At 33.3% G+C, this 27,367-nt stretch overlaps 2 protein-coding genes across 3 annotated transcripts in view; both read left to right on the plus strand.

Moving 5' to 3' along the window:
- The window catches only part of LOC139498343 (trafficking protein particle complex subunit 9-like), a 302,312-nt gene that overhangs the window by 126,815 nt on the left and 148,130 nt on the right, over nucleotides 1-27,367 (plus strand). The window lies entirely within an intron of this gene.
- Nucleotides 7,216-27,367, plus strand: part of LOC139498312 (uncharacterized) — a 35,381-nt gene continuing 15,229 nt past the window's right edge. Inside the window, exons 1-2 of one of the 2 annotated variants that reach the window (XM_071286682.1) lie at nucleotides 7,229-7,325; nucleotides 15,912-17,405. In XM_071286682.1, the coding sequence (XP_071142783.1) occupies nucleotides 15,958-16,851 (894 nt within the window). In that variant the 5' untranslated portion in view covers nucleotides 7,229-7,325; nucleotides 15,912-15,957 and the 3' untranslated portion in view covers nucleotides 16,852-17,405. Of the gene's footprint in view, nucleotides 7,326-15,911; nucleotides 17,406-27,367 lie in introns of those variants that run through there. The other variant, XR_011657881.1, reaches the window with a different exon arrangement.

Below are 27,367 nucleotides of genomic sequence, written 5' to 3' on the forward strand. Positions count from 1 at the left end.
GAATAATGGGCAAAAATTGCAGAATAAAATGCAAAACAGAAAAAAAAGTGGATAATGGGGTGCTAAAATATAAAGAAAAAAGAATATTGGTAATACTAATTATAAATTAATGATAATTATCCAAACTCTTATGATAAAAAGAATATATCAATACGAAACACATAATCATCGTGCATAATCAACACGAAGAACGTTGGAAATTATTAGCATGATAACTTGACGTTATGTAATAAAAATTACGACGTCACGAATTTTGATGGTTTTTTTTTGCCAAAATGTTGGATTTGCGTCGCTTCTACAGGGAAAACGAAGTCGGTGACCATATTTTTTTTTAATATCATCTAATTCGTAAGACAAAGAGGAAGAAAATATTAATTTAAAAAAAAATTCTATGGAGCGGTTCACGTGATTTATACCGGAAACCGAAAATTGTAGAAGAAAAATATATATTTACCCTATATATTCAATGTAATTTAGTACCCTCTCGGACCATTTTAAAAATGGATTTTTCTTGAAAACGAAGTCGGTGACATATACTTTTTTTTACATTTTCTGATGTATATTTTCAATATCTAATTGAGTTCTAAATTTTAAAAAAATCTATGGACTAGTTCATTTACTGATCCTTGACCTTAATTAAGCTAATCTTACCTTTTGTTAAAACATTTACTAATAATAACACCTAAATAAGTAGCAAATTTTAATAAAATTGGATAATAATATATTATTGTCTACTTTTATGTCAAAAGAATAGTTTGTAACGTGTCTGTGTAAGATTTAACAGTGTGCGTATTAATTTCTCCATCGACATGCCAACCAAGATCAAACGTTGAAACTATATATTAACTTCAACCGAACAATGAAATACAAAAATAGTTTTACATACCTTTTGTTTCCTTACTTGGACTATTTCAGAGTTACCTCCCCTTAAAATGCCATTTTTTTTTTAAACATTATAAATCAAGCAAAAAATAATCTACACTTTTAACTATATTTATATTAATAAGTTATAAATTAAAAAAAATTGTTCTTGTAAATGTAAATTCACATTTAGTTATATATGAATTTCTGCATCAAATTTTACTAACTTGATTAAAATTCGGATCTTGAATTCTATTTTTTTACAATTCAAGATGCATAAAGGGCGAAAGACACCGTAAAATGACGAGTACCGAGTAGGTTGTCTTAATTAGACGTATAAATTCGGTTACTTATTTTATATTTTGATCAAGACAGAAAGAGATTTACACTAAATTTAATTTTGTTTATTAAATAAAGTGTGCCTTTCATTTCTTCCATCGACATGTGAACCTAAATTAAACGTTGAAACTATAAATTTACTTCAACCAAGCATCAACATGAAAATTAAATGTAGAAACCAGAGGCGGATTTAGGGGGTTGTTTTAATTAGATGTACAAATTCGAATTTTTATTTTGATCAAAACATGAAGAGGTTTACACTAAATTAAAGTTTGACAGTGCGTTTTATTCCCTTCAGGGACATGTGAACCTAAATTAAACGCTGAAACAATATATTAACTTCAACCTTACATCAACGTGAAAATTAAATGTTGAAACCACAAACTTTTTACAACCTAACTTCGACGTTGTCATTTAACATACATACAAACAACGTTGAAACAACATTATGACAAATGACGTTGAGTGCCGGTTGGGTTATTTTATTTAGATGTGTTAATTCGGTAAATACACTAAATTTATGTTTGTTTTAAAAGGATTTTGTCAAATAATTGTATATATTATATTAGATAAAAGTACTGCAATTTACTTTGTAACTTACTACCGTCATCACATTTATTTGATATCATGTGCTTAATTATTGCTTTTTTAACTCACCTTACCCAAAGGGGACAATTGATTTTTTCCCATCACTCCTTCGTCCGTCGTCTGTATGGCAAAATATAACGTACAGGTAACAGAAGCCATAGTTTGGATAGAAATTGCCATAAACACCAATGCTTAAGCAGAGTGTGATAAACCACAAATGACATGACCTCGTACCAAAAATGTCAAGTTCAGCCTTTAATATTTCATACCAGTTATGATGATGAAGTCGACTCTCAATTCTTTTTACCAATCCACTATTTGAACGTTATATTGTTCTCACCAGGGTCTCGTTTCTCAAGAAAAGATTATGCCAGAATGTTTGCATGTTCTGTAACCTCATTTCAATTTCTTATTCATGATGCATGAAAAGTAAAATTATAAAAATACTGAACTCCGAGGAAAATTCGCCCTAATCAAATGGCAAAATCATGAGAGACTGGTTTAAAAAGAATCTGTTGTTCATGAACTATATTGTACTAGCTTTTTTCTTTGATTTTGATTTTCGGAAGAAGAAAAACACAAATTGCTGGATTCTAGGGGTGTGATGTTCAGTGGTTGTCGTCTGTTTATGTGGTTCATAAGTGTTTCTCGTTTTTATATAGATTAGACCGTTTGTTTTCCCGTTTGAATGGTTTTATACTAGTAATTTTTGGGGCACTTTATAGCTTGCTGTTTGGTGTTAGCCAAACCTCTGTGTTGAAGGCCGTACCTTGACTTTTAATGGTTTACTTTTATAAATTGTTACTTGGACGGAGAGTTGTCTCATTGACACTGATACCACATCTTCCTATATCTATATAATGTGGAATCGTTGTGCCAGATGTTATTCCTTCCTAGTCCATTGGTCAATACGGACTGATATTTAAAGGTTGTTACCCATTTATTGTGGTTCTAAATGAGTGGAATACTGTCCTTCTATACTTAATGTTTTCATTATCACGTGTTTTAAGCAGTATGTTTTGTCATTTTGTCAAATTATTTTTACATTGAATGATATAGTTAGATTATTGATCAATTATTGCAGGTTGGCATACAATGATACATGTATTTCTGGTCATAAAATTGACAAAATTGGGGCGAAAGATACAAGAAGAACAGTCAAACTCATAAAACGAAAATAAACTGACAACGCCATGGATAAAAATGAAAAAGACAAACAGACAAAAATAGTACACAAGAAACAACATATAAAACTGAGCAACACGAACCCCATCAAAAACTGGGCCGATCGCAGGTGCTCCGGAAGGGTAAGTAAGTGCATGTCAATAAATTGTTTTTAATAGGGGGAATATAGAAATGAATGGTTCTATTTGGATTATATTAAAGATATACATGTATGTTTATCTTTTTTTTTGGGATGGGGTTCTATTGTGAAATATCAGCTGCAACTCAAACAATATGATTTTGTTTTGGATAATTAGGTGGGCATACACACATAAATGCATAATAGCAAATAACAATTAGTTTTCCTTGCATATAATGTATGTTACTTAAAAGAATAAGTTCTGTTCTCTTTTATTTTAAATAACCGATACAAGTTATATATAATTCAGACGCGGATTTAAAGGGTTTTTAAGGAGACCTCACTCCCTTTTGTGTGAAATTGTTTGTTGTTTATATAGGAAATCACTGAAGCATAACTGGAGCGAGTCTCCTCTTAGGCAGTCAGTGCCCCCCTACTTTACGAGAATTTCTGGATCAGCCACTGTAATTCTGTTTTATTGAAATCTAAATTTTTATTTAAAATCAAATTAATAGCTTTATAACATTTGTTTAGTAGTTCAATCTAATAATACAACCGACCAATTTTCATTCATATTTCAGAAATTATCAGTTTTAGTTGATATGTCTACGAATATTGTTGATAAAATAAAATAGTAATATCAAAAATCAAATGATGATAAATAGGACTTGCACTTGGTCATGTTTTACAGTTATATATCTTTGTTAAGTAAGGGAGCTACCATTTGATTTTTATGGGGGGGGGGGCTAGGATGAAAAATGTTGTCCTGCATTTTTTTTTTAGCTGTAATCTCTGTCCTGCCTTTTTATTTTTCACTCTGTTCGGTCCTGCCTTTTTTTTTAGTTTATCCAGACTTTTTTTTACCTAAATTGTCGTCCTGACTTTTTTTTTTGTAAGTGTCTCATCCTGCCTTTTTTTTTTACTCAAAACTCCTGTCCTGCCTATTTTTTTCAAATTTCATCCTAGCCCCCCCCCCCCCCCCCCATAAAAATCAAATGGTAGCTCCCTAAGCATGGTTTTACCTGATATTGTTTTCGTGTGACATTTCCTTTTAATCGGATAATATACTAAATATAAATTAAATGGTCATGACGGACTGACATTTAATTCTAGACTGAAAAAAAAAAACGTAGATGTTAAGGCTAAAAACAAAGTAGTATATTGATAAGATCATTTTAATTGATATTTGACCACATCATGATATAGGTATTAGGACTGAACTGCGAAATTTGATAGAAGTGTTAAACGAAAAGTATTATTAGTACAGATTGCGTTCATTAGTAACAGTTTCTTACATTTTGAAAAAAAAAAGTAGAGGTCTACAAAACATTAAGTTTGTTTGATGAGAGTAATTTTTGCCATTACAGGGTCTTTAGTTTAAAAATGTGTCCAATCATAGATGTAATACCCATTATTATATCTATGGTTCGACGAACATGCCTGCCATTCATCATGGTCGACATGGCTAAAAATAGAACAAAGGGGTAAAATGCAAGTTTAGTCTATAATCTAGAAATAGGCTATATGCAGAGAAGATATGACTAGACAAAATTGTCCAGATTATTGAGATCAACCTAATGGCTATACACAATGTATTAAGATTAATACGTACAGACGATGTCTTATAAGATTTATAGCCCTCAAATGACGAATATTACCATTTTGTTTTTTCCATTTTGCAATTTATCTTGAAAATTGTAATAATAAAGAGGGAGAACTTTAAGGACAGGGAGAAACTTTTCCAATAATGTTAAAAATGATGTTAAAATCCTGCATCCCAAAAGAATGGATGCAAGTTTAAAAAAAAGAAAACTCCGTTAAGAGTATAATCAATATATGTAAGGTTAAATTAAAATCGGTATCAACATTTGGACAAGATATTTAAAATTAGAATACATACCACAGATGTCATTTGTATACGATTTTATATTTAAAATTTTAAAGGAAAATAAGTTAAAAATTTTCAGATGGAAACTGCTTCAATATATTATTCCTACAAAGCAGCTACTATTAAAGTGGAAAATATCTGAGAACGATAAATGCAATTTTTGTAAAACAAAAGAAGAAGATTATTTACATTTCTTTATTACATGTTCATTTTTGAAAGATTTTTGGGAGAAAGTTCATTATCTTCTAGCAAAATGAATTTTCAAAACAAGATATTAGCAAAACATATAGTATTTGGATACAAAATATCAAATCAAGTGTATAACGGTTTTAATTATTTCTTGACAATTATAGGTTTTTGTATTTACAAGTCGTACTATGTATCCGAGCAGAAACTGAAATTTTTAGATGTGTATGCTATGTTTATAAAGGAATTACGAAGGTTTATGAATGAGAACAAAACAGTATCTCAAAATGTATTTTTCATAAATTTACAAAGATTAATATAATTGATGGGGAAAAACATATAATGTTCAATAGAAAGATTGTTTTTTCAAGCAAACATGACTAGTAAGTTGACATCTACACATACGGTAACATTATTAAAATCATTAATCGACTCCTTCTTAAGAGTTCTTGGTCTTTGATGGCAATATTTACCATTTATTTTAGTTTACAGCCGATTGCATATAGTATGTAGGTAAAGGTAATATCTTTGGTTAGCTTGCTTGCTATCTGAACCGTGAAGTCATTATTAGGCAAGATGTACTACTAGTACCCTCCTCTCGAAGTAGCCTAGTCCTACAGACAGGCAGATTGATTATATGTCGGACTAGTCTACGCATAAAGGAGGTTAGTTTACCTAACATAATAATTACTTAACGGATTTTGTAAAGGAGAGGGGGGGGGGGGGGGGCTGACTGACCTAAAAGGGGAGCCGCTCCAATGATCCCCTATATAATTAACCAAATTTTCCTCACAAAAAAGGGGGTGGCGGGCGGTCTCCCAGGACCCCCTGGATCCGCCAATGTAAAGTTGATTTCCTTGTTTGTAAGTTACCTATTAGAAACAAGTAATACAAATTCCTGTTATCATTTACTGTAAGACAATCGTATTCTACGTAAGCATAGACTGCATTAGGGGCATAAACTCAGCAAGAGGGATATAAGAGTATCAATCTATGTCGAAAACCTGCATAATGACAAACGACGAAATCTATATCATTTCCGTCGCTTTTTTGGGGCGAAAAATGGGTACAATTTTGGGATAAAGTGACGTTAATTGTTTAAGCACGGAAAGTGGTTGATGATAAACGAACTCCTCCAAAACGGCTAGGAGGGCGGTAAAAAATTTCAGATTTTTGAATAATACATCTGTGTTGAAAAAAAAGTAAATATGTGTAATGGACAGATGCGGGTTACAATTTTGGCGCTTATACATTTCTATCTTTGTTGAGAGGGAAAGTCCCAAACCGGGTGATTTTTTATCAATCATGAACTTGGGTTATTAATTCGGGTTGATTTATAGTGTGAACACGGTACTATTTTATCATTAACTGCAACTCCTTCCTGAACAGTTTCATAAAGTATACAGTAAAAGAGGGGCGAGAGATACCAGAGGGACAGTCAAACTCATTTATCGCCATGGATAAAACAAACAAAAAAGGCAAACAGACAAATGATAGCACAGAAGACATAACATAGAAAACTAAAGACTAAGCAACACGAACCCAACCAAAAATTGGGGTTGATGTCAGGTGCTTCTGTTATTGCTGTTCTTCATTATATAGAATTGTTAAATTATTTTTGCTTGTGTATTTTTAGGAAGAATATACAAATTGACATCCTTTCAGATGACTTTTGTTGGTCATTTAATTATTGAAAATACATCTTGTACATGGAATTATCGTTTTCCAAACGGAACTTCGGCATTATTTTGTGCAATGTCAATTTCATCATGGAACACTTTTTCCACAGTCAGGGGTTCATTAAGGGATGAAAATAAGTTAGAACTGTGTGTTACAATTTAAATAGCTATCAATTTATTTATTTAAGTTGCAGTATAAAAACAATCTTAGATCAATGTCATAAAAATATAAACTTTTTTGTACTCGGCGCAAAACTGGGGAAGGGCTAGGTAGAACCTCGCCCTTCCCCAGTTTCTCAGCCTCATATACAAAACAATTTATATTTTTCTTTCATTGACCTATTAACTATAGTTGTCCGGTCAATTTTTTGCGGGGATCGATTTTCTCGTGCTTGAGACTCAATGTCAGACTTAGATATAATTATTTAATAAAACCTCGTCTGGATAATGTTTCTTTAGGTTGGGGAAAACTTTCATACTGGTAAGTTGTACTTTAAATTTCATTTTGTTTTGTATTCCGATGTTTGTTGACTTGAATATTTATTTCTTTACATTTGATATTTATTTTCGGTTTTAGATTCAAACATTTCTAAAATTTGATTTACGTTTCCGTTCCAAAATAAATAAAGGGAATTGTACACTAGCTAGATATTTTATGATTTCGGGTTTTTAAAGAGAGGGGTTCAATTTGATAGCGATATTTAGAAGATGGTTAATCAGAGGGATATTTTAGAGGAACGGTCGTAATTTTCGGAATTGTTCTTGCCTTACTCTGAAATAGAATTTTGTATTAATGCATGGTTTATTTAAGGTCTTGAACCGGTCAATGATATTGAAAAATGTGTTTCATGCATTGCTCTGGTTGGACCGAAAATTAAACGGGAATGGAATTTATGCGATGTTTTTTTTTTTACTGGACCGACTTTGTTCCCTAGTCATGGAATCAGGTTCTAGTTGGAACCAGTCTTGAGTTGGTATATTGATTTTGTCTCGGAAGGTGGGACGTCACGAACTTGATTGATTGAAAAATATTTTAGTTTAAGCCGACTAGTGTACAACTCTTAATTTTAATTAAACGGACACCTCTAAAATTGTAGTATGTATCATTTTATTCAATTGGATAACACTAAAGCCAAACTCTTCCTTGAATTGGTTTACTTTTTATGGATATTTTTAATCACATCGTTTTATCCTAAAAGGGGAAGTTCGAAAATGTATTGACATTCTGTTGGACTCCCCCTTTTTTGTCCTGGGTTAAGAACCAACCCCCTTTTTAAAATGGCTGGATCCGCCCCTGTAACGTAAACGGCTGGGTATAACGTCATGATACCGATTATGAAGGAAAATCAGTTATCACACGAAGACCCCTTTACGTTGCAATATTTCAAGAAGTGGGGGGATTGCCTCCCCTGACTCACTGCAACAACGTATGATCTATGAATTTATCAGACAATTATATAGTTGTTAATGTCTGTGTCATTTTGGTATCTTGTGGACAGTTGTCTCATTGGCAATCATTCAAGATTCAAGATTCAAAGTTTTATTTAGAGTCGATATTCAATAAACTTCATGATAACACAAGCTCTAGTGAGCTTTTCAAATCGACTTAATAACAAAATACAATACACACACACACACACAATACGATACACACATACAAAAGTCATGAAAAGAACACAATTTTAAACATATAATGCATCGTAAGATACCATATGACATATATAAGTTAAAAGCATATATAGTACACTTAAAACATAGCACAAGTTAATAATAAGATTGCACAAATCAAATAGTCACACAGAAAATAAAAGTAAAATAAAACAGGCATAACACTATATGCATGCACTGCACTGGCATGAGCTGTTACTTGGAATTAAAGTCTAAAATATCAAAATTAAGAATTTTATATTAAAGTCCAAAATAATAAACGAAGCTGCTTTTCCCCTGGTCACAATAGTACTATAACACATGTTTTAGTAGTCTCAGATCTTGTATGAGAAAGGATTTGTATAGGTACTGCCCTTTGTCCAATCCCTTTGTTTAAATGTGCATTTGATAGGTGAACAATAAAAATATTTTGAATGTATATATTATTTACACTAAAATTATCTATATAAAACACATCTTCTTTTCAAACACCATAAGCATCAATTAATCTAAAAAGAATTAAAATAAAAACAACAAATAAAAAGTCTCAAAACTGAAATAAAAGACAGACAAAAGAAAAAATATTTTTATAAAAAAAAGTTCCTGTTTTTTTGTTGCTTTAAATCAATAACAAAAAATAATAGTATGATTTTTTATTTGCATCGCAATTTTCTCGATTGCTTGCTTGTTTTGAGGTTTAAACGTGTACATGTATTTTGATTATTTACGTACATTAATCGTGTTACAAAAAATGTAAATATTAGAATTTATAAATCCATTATTAAAATTGATATTGTTAACATAAAATTGCACACTTTCTTTGAAATATTGTTTTATCTATTTAGCTTTAAATGAAAATTATATTGTGACCGACACTTGACAGAAATATTGGACAAAGGTCTCGGGGACAAAGATGACATTTTAATTATTTTAATTATTTATTGAATTTTATGTTTATAAATGAAAAAGGTAAACGTTATAGTTTTACGCTATTTGTAACCATTGGTTACTGCAAACATTTACTCCGGTCTATCAAACATTATGTATTATGACCATTGTCAATTATGTATATATATGTCATTGATTGGCCCTATTTCGGCCACTATAACAATATTTGGTTATTTCTTATTGTAAGCTGACAAAGAAAGTGATATTGACATTCTATCAAGTAAACGATTGATAACCAAGTAAAACTTCTACTTTGAGACGTCAAAATTTGAATTTTGAAACTTAAAGGTAGGTCATGATTTTAATATTATTAAAACTAATTAGATTAAAGACAATTAAAAGTTTTCATAGATGCCGTTTTATCAAAATATTTATAGTTTTCCGAGGTAAATAATATACAATTACTGTCTTTTGATGAGGTAAATAATTGCAATTATCGGTTGTCCCACTGTCTATACCACTCTGTTCAGCTCTTAATATTATTCCGTATCATGTCTTTGTGACGTCAAATACGTTGACCCGGCCTTAATAACTTTGACCCGGACATATCAGCGACGTCATAATGTTTGAACCGACGTTAATAACTTTGACCCGAACTTATCAAGTCATCTTTTGTGTGCTGTGAAACAAAGAAAACACTTCTGAAACACGCAAATATAGCCCAATAAATCGATTATCAGATTATCTGCATATTGATATTGTGAAATATCAGCTGCTTGACATTATATGAAGGCTTTTTGATCTCGTTCGCTACGCTCACTCGACAAAAAGCTTCATATTATGTCTCGCAGCTGATATTTTACGATATCAACATGCAGATAACCTGATAATCGGTACTTATTAGTTATACTTTATTGTTGTTTGTAAGTGTTTTGAATGCATTGTTTTTGTTTTAATTTATTATATTGAAAAGTTTGAATTTCCGAAACTTAAAGGTGCCAGTCGATTCCGGACTGCCTCTTCTTTGGTAGCCAGTAATGCCAAGTACTTTAATAGGCGTTGTTTGCGGCTATTTTCCCCCGAAATGTAAACTCAAGACCCATCGCTCACAGAAATAGTTCTTCTGTCAAGAGTCTTCCGGAAATCAGAACAATAGCTAATTTCACGACAAAACAATATTCAATATAACATAAATGTACATGCATTGAAGTCAACCGTTCTATTATTTTAGTACTATATATCCTGGTACCCGGTACTACGTTCCAGGTGTTAGCTGATAGCCATACACAGTCACGATGTGTATTGGTATATGCACAGGCAATTGTCTCAGAAAAAAAATAGTGTTAATATATTAATGTATTTAGGATTTTTTTTATGAGACATTGCGATCGGGAACCAGTTTAGGTACGATAATATTTTTTTTTTATTCGGTTCTTTGTGTTGTCTTTCCGATCGTTTGAGTTGCAAAATGTTAGTTTGTTCTTGACTGTGTTGTACTATAATACTGCCGTCCCAAGGGAGGAAGAATTGAGATCTCTCAAACATGTTTTCTCCTGCCAAATTCTGTATATGTCTTCTTAAGTTAGGAGCCTGTAGTACAGTGGTTGTCATTGGTCAGGTCTACCAGGAGCCTGTAGTACAGTGTTTGTCATTGGTCAGGTTTACCAGGAGCCTGTAGTACAGTGGATGTCATTGGTCAGGTCTACCATACATGTAATTGTTTTTTTAGTTAATTGAAATGAGACTTAGTTTTCTTTTTTTCATGTCGACCTTTTACAGGTAACTATACACAGTGAGTTTTTTCTCGTTGTTGAAGGCTTTACAGTAGCCCATGTTTGCTTACTACTAAATTTTAACTCTTACGAAGGCCGTATGGTGACCTATTGGATATAATTCCCCTCTGGTATATTTCACCCCTCTTTTATGTCTATATGAGTTGGAACAATTGTTCAAAATTACCAGGCTTATATTTTAGTTTTAGAAAGACTCACTGGTTGCACCGGAATCAAAAGTTTGACGAAAATACCAAGGTGAAAGTAGCGCTTGTCTTTTGTTGAAAACTTGACTGATAGAGTACTGTAAATTTAAAAATTAATGCGAGGTTTTTATTATTGCGAAAAATGCGACAAAGTTGTAAATGCAATGATTTAAACTCGCATTTTGAAATATTTACATATGAATTAAACAGGATTTGTCTCAAAATAATAAAAATTAAAATCGCATTTAGTCTAAAATGACAAAATCGCAATAGTAAGTGCACACAAGAATTTCTGAATTTACAGTATTACCAGCCCGGTACACAGGTGCTTGAGGACAGGATCCTGTATGAGCCCCAAATAGTCCCTCCCCCTTTTTTTTTTATCTTTTTTTTTTAATCATAAATCTCAGATTTTTCTATATATATCCCTTATTTGTACTTATTTGTACCATATATATACTAATATACCATATTTATACTCTAAATATGCATGTTTACTATCAACGTGAATCTCGACTATAGAGCGAAGCGAAAGGTTGCCAACTTCGTTTCAAGAAATTGGGGCAATGGTCAGGAAAAATTGTTTTAAAATCTAATAAAATGTCTCTTACCGGTCTAATCAACGAGTACTTGCTGTTCCTACATAATTATCCTTATCGAATTTCAATATCCAGACATAATATATTACTGTTTAAACACTTTTAATTAGTTTTTTCGCTGGCGGTGTTGCTGTTTTTTGGTCCATTCAACTTCGATCAACGGAAGTTACAAAACAACGACATCTGTGTGGTCTTCAGCTCAAGAAGGGTAACTCCACTTGAAAACGCGGGAAATTAGATGAGTTCCGGGGTAGAAAAAGTCAGAGATTTTCGAAATGTTTACATTCGAAATTCTCTTATGTTTTCTTATCCAGCATATACCCCGGAACTCATCTAATTTCCCGCGTTTTCATGTGGAGTTATCCTTCTTGAGCTGAAGACCACACAGATGTCGTTGTTTTGTAACTTCCGTTGATCGAAGTTGAATGGACCAAAAAACAGCAACACCACCAGCGAAAAAAATAATTAAAAGTGTTTAAACAGTAATATATTATGTCTGGATATTGATATTCGATAAGGATAATTATGTGGGAACAGCAATTACTCGTTGATTAGACCGGTAAGAGACATTTTATTAGATTTTAAAACAATTTTTCCTGACCATTGCCCCAATTTCTTGAAACGAAGTTGGCAACCTTTCGCTTCGCTCTATAGTCGAGATTCACGTTGATAGTAAACATGCATATTAAGAGTATAAATATAGTATATTAGTATATATGGTACAAATAAGTACGAATAAGTGATATAGATAGAAAAATCTGAGATTTATGATTAAAAAAAAGGGGGGGGGGAGGGACTATATGGGGCTCATACAGGATCCTGTCCTCAAGCACCTGTGGCCCGGTAGCCAGTACTTCGTTACCGGCATGAAAATACGAAGGCCGTATGGTGACCTATTTGATACAAGTAGCTGTCTAATTGGCAATTTTATTTTTTATATATAATTATCATATCCAAATTAAGTTTAAGAACTTTTCTCACTTTAAGCTCTACATCCACCATCGATGCTTCATCTTATTGAATGATAAAATATAATTATAATAGATATTGTATGCATGTATTTTTGTTAAAAATAATTATATACTTTTTATGGACATTTATAAAAAAATTTCAAAACTTTTGCTTGAGTTTTTGTTGGGGGGGGGGGGATATTTTAGTGTTCAGAAGGGGTCTTGAATTTATTTACCTTCCTCAACGTGAGGACAGGTAAAAAATCAGAAACTCCTCTGTTTCCACAAACTCACCTCCCCAAATGATAGGAAATGAACAGTCCCTAATTATTATTTTTGTCATTAAGTCAGCAAAAGAAAAGTACATTAGTTTTTGTGAAATGGCAAATCACAATCAACCACTCTAGGTCACTGCCGTTCGAGGTCATAGTCTCCCATTTAAATGCAAAAGACTCCAATGTCTTTACATTATTTTATTTATTAATTAATTTGAATAATTACATTAGATGTATGTTTCATTACAATACGTTATTCTGATTGGCTAACTACACATCACGTGTTATTCTGTAAGCAATTGTATCACTCAATAAAACTTCTCATCCATGATAACACGAGGTCCCACAATAAAGTGCACAGGAGAATTAAATAAAAAAAAAATGAAAAATTCGTGTTTTCATAATCCTAGCTAAAAAATGTAATTATAAGTATTGAATGCTTCTTTTTGTAACTTCATAGGGTTGTAAAAACGTTGACCGTGCGCACATGTTTAGAATGAAGCGCTTCCGCGCTTCATACAAAATGTACTTCGGTCAACGCTTTTACACTCCAATGAAGTTACAAAAAGAAGCATTCAATTCTTAGATAAAAATATCACAATCTGGATTATTTGTCGCCGCTATGTTAACTTTTTTCATTCTTTCGTAGTAATGTTGTGTATAATATCTTTTGTTGTTATTGTTGTTAGAATAAAGATAATTATCTTTCAAATTTAAAGAAAAGCGATTTATATAAAATTGTCAATTATGAGGTGAAAAACTGAATTTGTTGTTCATGATAATCATGTCTACACCCACACATCAATGTGTTGTCACAGTGGGAAAAATGGACCAAATTTAATTTTCAGACTTTTCGGACATTTTGTAAAAGATTTATAAAATCGATCAGGGATTTTGTTATTTTCATTATGGAAGATTTTTAAGTCGATCGATCGGAAATTTGTTTAATCTTATTTCAGGTTTCAATTTGTTTGTCACGGCATTTACTTCAATCTTATACCTGGTATTTGTGTATCTACTAATTCGATTAATAAGTCTGTATGTTCTATGGTTATGTTTTAATGCACACTGTTTAACCAAACATAAAGTATTTATGTGCTAAAATGCTTCATCTATTTTGAACATATGTGTAAATAACTGAGCACATCCAATTATTTACACTTCAACATTAGTTTTTACTTTCTAAATACAACAAAACGAACACAATTTTGGATACTAAATGGCGCAGTGACCACCTCAAATTTTATTTCTTATACAATATATATCTGATCTGGTCTAGTCCATCAAACTAAAATAATAAAGTCCATCAAAAACACAAGATGTCAGAATCTTGGACAATATGTTCTGCAACAAAATAATCTACAAAATAAATACAACACATTTAAATACTGTTCTATATAAAACTTGAATACAAATATTTTGTATACAAAAAAAATGAATAAACTTCTACCTATATATATATATGACGTGCGCGTATGTGGTCACTACCCAGTCATCGATAACTAAAAACCCGTGCAATTTACTTTTATATTGACCGCCAAACCGGTTAACGGCAATAGTATACAACTTATACAAAATCTCCTTTATAAAATTAATACGCATTCTTTCAAATACCTTCCGTACATTCATTTAATCATTATCTATTTGCTAGTTTTTCTTTAATCCGTTAATTGAATTTGCCACAATAAAGTCTATCCAAGTATATTTTTGTTTGTTTAAAAACAGTTATTTCGTCAGATTGGATTTAGTATTACACTGAGCAGTTCCTATTGTATACAATTGTATTCCATGCTGGCAGTAGTTGTCGTTTGTTTTTTCCGTTTGAATGGTTTTACACTAGTAATTTTGGGGCCCTTCATAGCTTGTTGTTCGGTGTGAACCGAGGCTCCGTGTTGAAGGCTGTACATTGACCTATAATGGTTTACTTTTTTAACTTTTTTTATTTGGATGGAGAGTTGTCTCATTGGCACTCACACCACATCTTCCTATATCTATGAACTATTAAACTATACATCGCGTAAACCAGAGTTGTCTTTTCTTGCAAGAGTTTAACTCAGTTCCAGAGTCGGAGTCGGTGCAGACTATTCGTATTGTTTATTTTGTGTGTGTGTGGTTCAGGCCAACACATTACCCACTCCCAGTCACAAGATACACCCAGTTTCTATTTGTGATAGCGTGTTGCAGTTAAAGAAGCTACCATTTGAATTTTAGGAGGGGCTAGGAATACAAATTTCGTCCTGCATTTTTTTTTAGTTGTAATCTCTGTCCTGCCTTTTTATTTTCACTCTTTTCCGTTCTGCCTTATTTTTATTAGTTTATCCTGATTTTTTTACATACATTGTCATCTTGCCTTTTTTTTTGGCAAAGTGTCTCATCCTGCCTTTTTTATAATCAAAACTTTATATCCTGCCTCTTTTCTAAATTTCATCCCACCCCACCCCCTTTTTATAAAATCAAATGGTAGCTCCCCAAAGCAAAACCATGGTAAACCGTATAAACATGTAGGAGAAATAAGAATTTACACCCATAAAATAGTTTCATCCCTTCCACGATTATTCAAAGTTCGTCAAAGCCATAAAAAGGTATAGTTGCGTCGTTCCTATTTATACAACCACATAATCATTTTCCCTAAATTATCATTGAATACGAGATATAACGAGATTATACTGCCTACTCTTGAACAACATGGGTAATAACAGACTAATTATTTTACTGTTTCTTATTTTGTAGAGTTTTGTTATTGGATATATGAGATTGATAAACAGATGAAAGGAAGATGAAATCCAGTTCGAATAGCTGCGTTATAATTGTTCTTTTTGTTGTTTTTATTATTTTCCTCTTCAATTTTATTGATTTTCAAAATAAGGAAACATACACGTCGAACGAAAAAAACAAACAGATATATGCCTCTGATTTTATTCATATCGCACAAAGAAATGATTCAGCCCTCACAAACGAAGAAATATCCCTGAAACCAAAAGTTATGATAAAAGGAAAAGGGAGTTATAAACTTGAACACCCAACAGGAGTCAGAAAAAATGTGATAAGCTGGTCACAATATGGACAGGACCAGTTTCTTGACAAGTTATTTGATCAAGAACAAAATGGATTCTTTTTAGAAATTGGAGGTTATGATGGTGAAAGTTTTTCCAATACTTTATTTTTTGAAAAAATACGAAATTGGAATGGCTTGCTTGTCGAAGCCAATCCTTATACGTATGATATAATGTTTAAAAAAGACCGGAAGTGCTATATGGTGAACGCATGTGTCAGTAAAAGTCTGCCATCAATGTCATTTGTGTTAGCTGGTGGAATTACTAGTGCTAAGGAAACACTAACAGAAAGGCATCGCAAACGTATAGTCAGGGATAAAATTACCTATGGTAAACACAAAAACTGGGCTCATGCCAGTGAGACGGTTAAAGTGGATTGTCTTACGTTTCGACAGCTAATGAGAACCGTAGGGCGTAATTCTATCGATTACTTTTCTCTGGATGTAGAAGGTGCAGAAATGCACATATTAAATTCAATTGAATGGGAAGACATTAATATTGATGTGTTTACGATAGAAACAGACCAGCATCGAGATGAAATACTCTCTTTTATGAAACAAAAGGGATATAAATGGATTCAAAAACTACAAGGTGATGACATCTTTAGAAAAATTTAATAATTTGTGTATATTTTTGTTATTAATACCGATAAAAGTGAATAAATCAATTCCTTGCCTTTAAAGATTTTAATGCCACGAATACGAAGAACCATGGTTAATGCATATTTGTGGAAAGTATGTCTTGAATTTCTTAATGGTACGGTATTGACGAAATAAGTGTTGTGTTATGGTACAGATGAATAAGTGTTGCTTTGTGGTACAGACGTAATTAGTGATGCTTTATGGTACAGCCGAAGTTGATATGACTTTATGGTACAGACGAAGTTGGTATTGCTTTGTGGTTTAGACGAATATAAACTCTTAGCCGGAAATGTCATATTTTATACCCTGTATGAAACCTGAATAACACACGTATAACGGATTATCCCTACGTAAATTTTTTTCAGTTCATGACATTTGTTCAACATTCACCATGCAGTTATATTATATATATAATTAGCTGTGAAAATAATGTTATCATGTATGCAAGAATTGTTTATGATACTCGAAACCATTATTTAAGTATTTGATGTGTTAATGGCGAGATTTTAGATTAAAAACGTATAGTGTCACTGTGTCTTTTATGTTGTGATGTTACACTATTGTTTCAGGTAAGGGTAAAGGTTGGTACATATCAAAATGTATAAACCCACTTCGTTTGCTTGTACTTGTCTTAAGTCATGAACCTGATGGTCAGTTTTTTGTCGTTTGTTGATGTGGTTCAAAAATGTTTTTCGTTTCTCGTTTTTTTATATAGATTTGGTGCTCTTTATAGCTTGCTATATTGGTGTGAACCAAATTTCCGTTTTGAAGCTTGTACTTTGACCTATAATGGTTGACTTTGACAAACCGGTTAATCGGTCGAACGATTATCCGAGTAACTAGTGCTGATTAGTCAAAACTGTTTGATTTGACAACACTTCTTTATAGTATAGACGATGTTAGTGTGACTTTATGGTATGGACGAAATTAGTGTGACTTTATGGTACAGACGAAGTTGTTATTACTTATGCCAGTGCAAAAGAAATTATTGAGGCTTTATGGTACAGACGAAGGCAGTGTGGCTTTACTGTACAGATGAAGTTGTTGTTTTTTTATGGTGCAGTCGAAGTTGTTGCTTTTTATGGTGCAGTCGAAGTTGTTATTACTTATGGTAAAAAATGAATCATTGAGGCTTTATGGTACAGAAGAAGTCGGTGTGGCTTTTATGTACAGACGAAGTTGTTTTTATGGTGCAGTCGAAGTTGTTATTTTTTAATGGTGAAGCCGAAGTTGTAGTTTTTATGGTGCTGTCGAAGTTGTTGTTTTTTAATGATTCAGTCGAAGTTGTTGTTTTTTTATGTTGCTGACGAAGTTGTTATTACTCGATGAGTCATTAAACAAAAGAAATTATTGAGGCTTTATGGTACAGACGAAGGCAGTGTGGCTTTAATGTTCAGATAAAAATGTTGTTAACTGTGCAGTCGAAGTTGTTGTTTTTTTTATGTTGCAGTCGAAGTTGCTGTTTTTTATATCACAGACGTAGTTGTTGTTTTTATGGTACAGACGAAGTTGTTATTACTTATGGTACAATCTTAATCATTCAGGCTTTATGGTACAGAAGAAGTCGGTGTAGATTTAATGTACAGACGAAGTTGTTTTTTTATGGTGAAGTCGAAGTTGTTTTCCAATGGTTCTGTCGAAGTTATTTTTTTGGTTCAGACGAAGTTGTTATTACTTATGGTTCAAAAGAAATTATTGAGGCTTTATGTTACAGACGAATGCAGTGTGGCTTTAATGCACAGATGAAGTTGTTTTTATGGTGGAGTCGAAGTTTTTTTTATGTTGCAGTCGAAGTTGTTGTTTTTTATGGTACAGACGAAGTTGTTGTTTTTATGGTACCGACGAAGTTGTTACTACTTATGGTACAATCTAAATCATTGAGGCTTTATGGTTCAGACAAAGTTGTTGTTTTTTATGGTGCAGTCGAAGTTGTTGTTTGTTAATGGTACAGCCGAAGTTGTAGTTTTTATGTTGCAGTCGAAGTTGTTATTTTTTTATGGTGCAGTCGAAGTTGTTACTTCTTATGAAACAAACGAAATTATTGACGCTTTATGGAACAGACGAAGGCAGTGTGGCTTTAATGTATAGATGAAGTAGTTGTTTTTATGGTGCAGTCGAAGTTTTTTTTTTAATGATTCAGTCGATGTTGTTGTTTTTATGTTGAAGTCGAAGTTGTTTTTTTTTTGTTGCAGACAAAAGTGTTGTTTTTATGGTTCAGACGAAGTTTTTATTACTTATGGTTCAAAAGATATAATTGACGCTTAATGGTAGAGACGATGGCATTGTGACTGTAATGTACAGATGAAGTTTTTATTTATGTTCAGTCGAAAATGTTGTTTTATATGGTGCAGTCGAAGTTTTTTTTTTGTTGCTGTCGAAGTTTTTTTTGTTGCTGTCGAAGTTTTTTTTTGTTGCTGTCGAAGTTGTTGTTTTTATGGTACAGTCGAAGTTGTTATTACTTATGAAACAAACGAAATTATTGACGCTTTATGGTACAGACGAAGGCAGTGTGGCTTTAATGTATAGATGAAGTAGTTGTTTTTATGGTGCAGTCGAAGTTGTTTTTTTTTATGTTGCAGTCGAAGTCGTTATTTTTTTATGGTGTAGTCGAAGTTGTTGTTTTTTAATGGTGCAGTCGATGTTGTTGTTTGTAAGGGTGCAGTCGCAGTTGTTTTATTTTTTTTATGTTGCAGTCGAAGTTGTTGTTTTTATGGTACAGTCGAAGTTGTTGTATTTTAATGGTGCAGTCGAAGTTGTTTTTATTAAATGGTGCCGTCGATGTTGTTGTTTTTTAATTGTGCAGTCGAAGTTGTTGTTTTTAATGGTGCAGTCGAAGTTGTTGTTTTTTTAATGGTGCAGTCGAAATTGTTGGTTTTTTATGTTGCAGTCGAAATTTTTTTTTTGTGCAGTCGAAGCGGTTGTTTTTTTTATAGTACAGTCAAGATTGATTTGACTTTATTATACAGTCAAGATTATTTTGACTTAATGGTACAGTAAAACTTGATGTGACTTCATGGTACAGGCGAAGTTGGTATGGCTTTTTGATACAGACAAAGTTGTTGTGACTTTATGATACTGTCAAAGTTGTTGTGATTTGATAGTACAGTCAAAGTTGTTGTGACTTATAGTACAGTCAGAGTTGTTGAGACTTTATGGTATAGTTGAATTTGTTGTGACTTGATAGTACATTCGAAGTTGTTGTGACTTTATGATACAGACGAAGTTGTTGTGACTTTTTGGTACAGACGATGTTGTTGCAACTTTATGATATAGACGAAGTTGTTGTGACTTTATGATACAGACGAAGTTGGTGTAACTTAATGATACAGACGAAGTTGTTGTGACTTTATGATTCAGACGATGTTGTTGTGGCTTTATGATACAGACGAAGTTGATGCAACCTAATGGACCAGACGAAGTTGTTATGACTTTATGATACAGACGAAGTTGTTGTGACTTTATGATACAGACGAAGTTGGTGTAACTTTATAATACAGACGAAGTTGTTGTGACTTTATGATACAGACGAAGTTGTTGTGACTTTTTGATACAGACGATGTTGTTGCAACTTTATGATACAGACGAAGTTGTTGTGACTTTATGATACAGACGAAGTTGGTGTAACTTTATGATACCGACGAAGTTGTTGTGACTTTATGATTCATACGAAGTTGGTGTAACTTTATAATACAAACGAAGTTGTTGTGACTTTATGATACAGACGATGTTGTTGCAACTTAATGGACCAGACGAAGTTGTTGTGACTTTTTGATACAGACGAAGTTGTTGTGACTTTATGACACAGACGAAGTTGGTGTAAATTTATGATACAGACGAAGTTGTTGTGACTTTATGATACAGACGAAGTTGTTGTGACTTTATGATACAGACGATGTTGTTGCAACTTAATGGACCAGACGAAGTTGTTGTGTGACTTTTTGGTAATAAGTTGTTGTGACTTTTCGTTACTGACAAAGTGTTCGTGACTTTATAGTACAGTCAGGATTGTCATGACTTTATTGTACAGGCGAAGTTGCATTTTTGATATGGCTTCATAACACAGACCAAGTTGATATGGTTTTATAATACAGACCAAGTTGATATGGTTTTATGATATGATACAATCAAAGTTGTTGTGACTTTATGATACAGACCAAGTTGAAATGACTTTATAATACAGACCAAGTTGATATGGCTTTATGATATGATACAGTCAAAGTTGTTGTGACTTTATGATACAGACGAAGTTGTTACTTTATGATACAGACGATGTTGTTGCAACTTAATGGACCAGACGAAGTTGTTGTGACTTTTTGATACAGACGAAGTTGTTGTGACTTTATGATACAGACGAAGTTGGTGTAATTTTATGATACCGACGAAATTGTTGTGACTTTATGATTCAGACGAAGTTGGTGTAACTTTATAATACAGACGAAGTTGTTCTGACTTTATGATACAGACGATGTTGTTGCAACTTAATGGACCAGACGAAGTTGTTGTGACTTTTTGATACAGACGAAGTTGTTGTGACTTTATGATACAGACGAAGTTGGTGTAACTTTATGATACCGACGAAATTGTTGTGACTTTATGATTCAGACGAAGTTGGTGTAACTTTATAATACAGACGAAGTTGTTGTGACTTTATGATACAGACGAAGTTGTTGTGACTTTATGATACAGACGATGTTGTTGCAACTTTATGATACAGACGAAGTTGTTGTGACTTTATGATACAGACGAAGTTGGTGTAACTTTATGATACAGACGAAGTTGTTGTGACTTTATGATTCAGACGATGTTGTTGTGACTTCTTGGTACCGACGAAGTTGTTGTGACTTTATGATACAGACGAAGTTGGTGTAACTTTATGATACAGACGAAGTTGTTGTGACTTTATGATTCAGACGATGTTGTTGTGACTTTTTGGTACCGACAAAGTTGTTGTGACTTTATGATACAGACGAAGTTGTTGTGACTTTATGATACAGACGATATTGTTGCAACTTAATTGACCAGACGAAGTTTTTGTGACTTTTTGATACAGACGAAGTTGTTGTGACTTTATGATACAGAGGAAGTTGTTGTGACTTTATGATACAGAGGAAGTTGTTGTGACTTTATGATACAGACGAAGTTGTTGTGACTTTATGATACAGACGATGTTGTTGCAACTTAATGGACCAGACGAAGTTGTTGTGTGACTTTTTGGTACAAAGTTGTGACTTTACGATACAGACAAAGTTGTCGTGACTTTATAGTACAGTCAGGATTGTCATGACTTTATTGTACAGGTGAAGTTGCATGTTTGATATGGCTTTATAACACAGACCAAATTGATATGGTTTTATAATACAGACCAAGTTGATATGGCTTTATGATATGATACAGTCAAAGTTGTTGTGACTTTATGATACAGACCAAGTTGATATGACTTTATAATACAGACCAAGTTGATATGGCTTTATGATATGATACAGTCAAAGTTGTTGTGACTTTATGATACATACCAAGTTGAAATGGCTTTATGATACATACCTTGGTGATATGCCTGTATGACAGTCAAAGTTTTTGCGACTGAATGATACAGACGAAGTTGATATGGCTTTCTAACACAGTTACAGTTAAAGCTGTTTTGGCTTGATGATACAGTCAAAGAAGTTGTGATTTATTGTATAGACCAAGTTGATATGGGTTTATGATACAAAACAAGTTGTTGTGACTTAATACTATAGACTTAGTTGATATGGCTTAGTGACACAGGCAAAGTTGTGGCGGTTTATGGTATAGACCAAGTTGGTATGGTTTTATGATGAAGACAAAGATGTTGTGACTTTATGAAAAAGACGAAGTTGATATGGCTTTATGATACAGACAACCGTGTTGTGACTTTTTGATAGAGACCAAGTTGATATGGCTTTACGGTACAGTCAAAATTGTTGTGACTTTATGATATAGACCAAGTTGTTGTGACTTTATGACACAGACGAAGTTGGTGTAAATTTATGATACAGACGAAGTTGTTGTGACTTTATGATACAGACGAAGTTGTTGTGACTTTATGATACAGACGATGTTGTTGCAACTTAATGGACCAGACGAAGTTGTTGTGTGACTTTTTGGTAATAAGTTGTTGTGACTTTTCGTTACAGACAAAGTGTTCGTGACTTTATAGTACAGTCAGGATTGTCATGACTTTATTGTACAGGCGAAGTTGCATTTTTGATATGGCTTCATAACACAGACCAAGTTGATATGGTTTTATAATACAGACCAAGTTGATATGGTTTTATGATATGATACAATCAAAGTTGTTGTGACTTTATGATACAGACCAAGTTGAAATGACTTTATATTACAGACCAAGTTGATATGGCTTTATGATATGATACAGTCAAAGTTGTTGTGACTTTATGATACAGACGATGTTGTTGCAACTTAATGGACCAGACGAAGTTGTTGTGACTTTTTGATACAGACGAAGTTGTTGTGACTTTATGATACAGACGAAGTTGGTGTAATTTTATGATACCGACGAAATTGTTGTGACTTTATGATTCAGACGAAGTTGGTGTAACTTTATAATACAGACGAAGTTGTTGTGACTTTATGATACAGACGAAGTTGTTGTGACTTTATGATACAGACGAAGTTGGTGTAACTTTATGATACAGACGAAGTTGGTGTAACTTTATGATACAGACGAAGTTGTTGTGACTTTATGCTACAGACGAAGTTGTTGTGACTTTATGATACAGACGATGTTGTTGCAACTTTATGATACAGACGAAGTTGTTGTGACTTTATGATACAGACGATGTTGTTGCAACTTTATGATACAGACGAAGTTGTTGTGACTTTATGATACAGACGAAGTTGGTGTAACTTTATGATACAGACGAAGTTGTTGTGACTTTATGATTCAGACGATGTTGTTGTGACTTCTTGGTACCGACGAAGTTGTTGTGACTTTATGATACAGACGAAGTTGGTGTAACTTTATGATACAGACGAAGTTGTTGTGACTTTATGATTCAGACGATGTTGTTGTGACTTTTTGGTACCGACGAAGTTGTTGTGACTTTATGATACAGACGAAGTTGTTGTGACTTTATGATACAGACGATGTTGTTGCAACTTTATGATACAGACGAAGTTGTTGTGACTTTATGATACAGACGATGTTGTTGCAACTTTATGATACAGACGAAGTTGTTGTGACTTTATGATACAGACGAAGTTGGTGTAACTTTATGATACAGACGAAGTTGTTGTGACTTTATGATTCAGACGATGTTGTTGTGACTTCTTGGTACCGACGAAGTTGTTGTGACTTTATGATACAGACGAAGTTGGTGTAACTTTATGATACAGACGAAGTTGTTGTGACTTTATGATACAGACGATGTTGTTGTGACTTTTTGGTACCGACGAAGTTGTTGTGACTTTATGATACAGACGAAGTTGTTGTGACTTTATGATACAGACGATATTGTTGCAACTTTATGATACAGACGAAGTTGTTGTGACTTTATGATACAGACGATGTTGTTGCAACTTAATGGACCAGACGAAGTTGTTGTGACTTTTTGATACAGACGAAGTTGTTGTGACTTTATGATACAGACGAAGTTGGTGTAATTTTATGATACCGACGAAATTGTTGTGACTTTACGATTCAGACGAAGTTGTTGTAACTTTATAATACAGACGAAGTTGTTGTGACTTTATGATACAGACGAAGTTGTTGTGACTTTATGATACAGACGAAGTTGGTGTAACTTTATGATACAGACGAAGTTGGTGTAACTTTATGATACAGACGAAGTTGTTGTGACTTTATGATACAGACGAAGTTGTTGTGACTTTATGATACAGACGATGTTGTTGCAACTTTATGATACAGACGAAGTTGTTGTGACTTTATGATACAGACGATGTTGTTGCAACTTTATGATACAGACGAAGTTGTTGTGACTTTATGATACAGACGAAGTTGGTGTAATTTTATGATACAGACGAAGTTGTTGTGACTTTATGATTCAGACGATGTTGTTGTGACTTCTTGGTACCGACGAAGTTGTTGTGACTTTATGATACAGACGAAGTTGGTGTAACTTTATGATACAGACGAAGTTGTTGTGACTTTATGATTCAGACGATGTTGTTGTGACTTTTTGGTACCGACGAAGTTGTTGTGACTTTATGATACAGACGAAGTTGTTGTGACTTTATGATACATACGATATTGTTGCAACTTAATTGACCAGACGAAGTTGTTGTGACTTTTTGATACAGACGAAGTTGTTGTGACTTTATGATACAGACGAAGTTGTTGTGACTTTATGATACAGACGATGTTGTTGCAACTTAATGGACCAGACGAAGTTGTTGTGTGACTTTTTGGTACAAAGTTGTGACTTTACGATACAGACAAAGTTGTCGTGACTTTATAGTACAGTCAGGATTGTCGTGACTTTATGATACAGACGATGTTGTTGCAACTTAATGGACCAGACCAAGTTGATATGGCTTTATGATACAGAACAGGTTGTGTTGATTTATTGTATAGATCAAGTTGATATGGCTTTACGGTACAGTCAAAATTGTTGTGACTTTATGATACAGACCAAGTTGGTATGGCTTTATGATACAAACGAAGTTGTTGTGACTTTATTGTAAAGACCAAGTTGATATGGCTTTATGATACAGGTAAAGTTAAAGCTGTTTTTGCTTTACGATACAGTCGTAGTTGTTGTGGTTTGAAGGTACTGACAAAGTTGATTTGACTTGATAATTCAGATGTAGCTTTAAGGTACAAACGAAGTTGTAGCTTTTTGATATAAAAAAGAAGATGTGGTATGATTGCCAATGAGACAGCTATCCACAAAAGACCAAAATGACACAGACATTAACAACTATAGGTCACTGTACGGCCTTCAACAATGAGCAAAGCCCATACCGCATAGTCGGCTATAATAGGCCCCGATAAGACAATGTAAAACAATTCAAACGAGAAAACCAACGGCCCCATCCATGATGTATGTGTTTTGACGTAGGGTGCATGCGAAACTGTTGTGACTTTGTTGTACGGACAAAGTTATTTTGCTTTACTAAAGAGTCGAAATTGTTGAAATTTTATTATACAGACGAAGTTGAGGCCTTATGGTACACATTGAATTGTTGTAGTTTCATAAAACAGCCGAAAGTTGAGGTTTACTCAGAAAATGCATTATTTATAAAGGAGTCTCCGATTAGACGATAAGATCTGTAGACCATCGATCATAAGATACTTGTGTAGCTAGCATAGGGAGTGATGTTCTGGTTTGTGATTCCGTCCGTCCATCCGTTCGTTAATCCATTTGTCAGACCCATGTATGGATATTTCATATTTGCATAACATTTTGCTTTAAGGTAGTAGTCATACCATTTAAACGCAGTACATATGATAAATGCGACCAGGTTAATATATGTGTCAAATCATGACAAATTGATAAGAAGATAAGCAGTGGCGTAAGTGGGTCATTTTCACGTGTACGCCCGAACCTTGGCGAGGTATATGAGGGATGCCAACCGCTCAATGGACCTGCTGGTAGTGGGTTCAAAAGGTACTAAGCCCCCCCCCCCCCGAAAGCTATCGAGAATGAGATACCATAATGATTCCTGTCAGTAAAAATCATTGATAGCAACATTTATACTAGATCATACTACTAAACGAGAAGACCTCATTTTGTTTGTCGCTTCTTTCTTTCCACAATAAATAAATCATCATGCGTCTGTGTCCTATAGGTACAGTGCATAGTCGCATTTGTCATCCATTCTTAAGATTATTCAGATTGAGCTATTTTGGTGGAAAAACAAGAAAAAAGGCATCCGGATATTGTTTCCGTCATTGGACAAAATTTTAAGTCAGACTAGACTTCCGGTTTGCGTTTACTGTTTACAGTGAACATACATATGCTACGATTAAAGTGTATTTGCTATCTGCTATCATGTTCAAGTTCAACTATCCACTGCAGTTACAGCCAAACACGTGAAAGTCAAATTATTGTGCCATGAAAACGGTAAATGAAGTCTAGCGGGACATGGGAAATTACAAAAAATGAGAATGGCTTACGTACATAGTGTAAGTGGGATCCGGGATCGAAGCCCCCTCCCCCCTAATGAGTCAGAGACTCCTTTTATAGATATTAATGAACATAATATACAGATGAGCGCTAAAATTATTACTGTGTTAGTAAAATCGATAAATAAAAAAATGGGAACATTGGAGAGAAGGAGAAGACGGGCAAGAAAAACAATTGTCCTGTCCTAAAGCGCCTATGACTTGATTTCTTTTCTGAAGTTATCCAGTCATAAAATCTTTTACAAAAAATTATTGATTTATAAATTGACAATTGATAATAAAGAGCAAATACCCTTTATTTATAGTATTGCATGTTCATAATATATACTAAATGTTTGTCCGTTTTGAAATTAACAGAAAACA

The sequence above is a fragment of the Mytilus edulis genome, chromosome 12, assembly GCF_963676685.1.
Source record: "Mytilus edulis chromosome 12, xbMytEdul2.2, whole genome shotgun sequence".
NCBI lineage: Eukaryota > Metazoa > Mollusca > Bivalvia > Mytilida > Mytilidae > Mytilus > Mytilus edulis.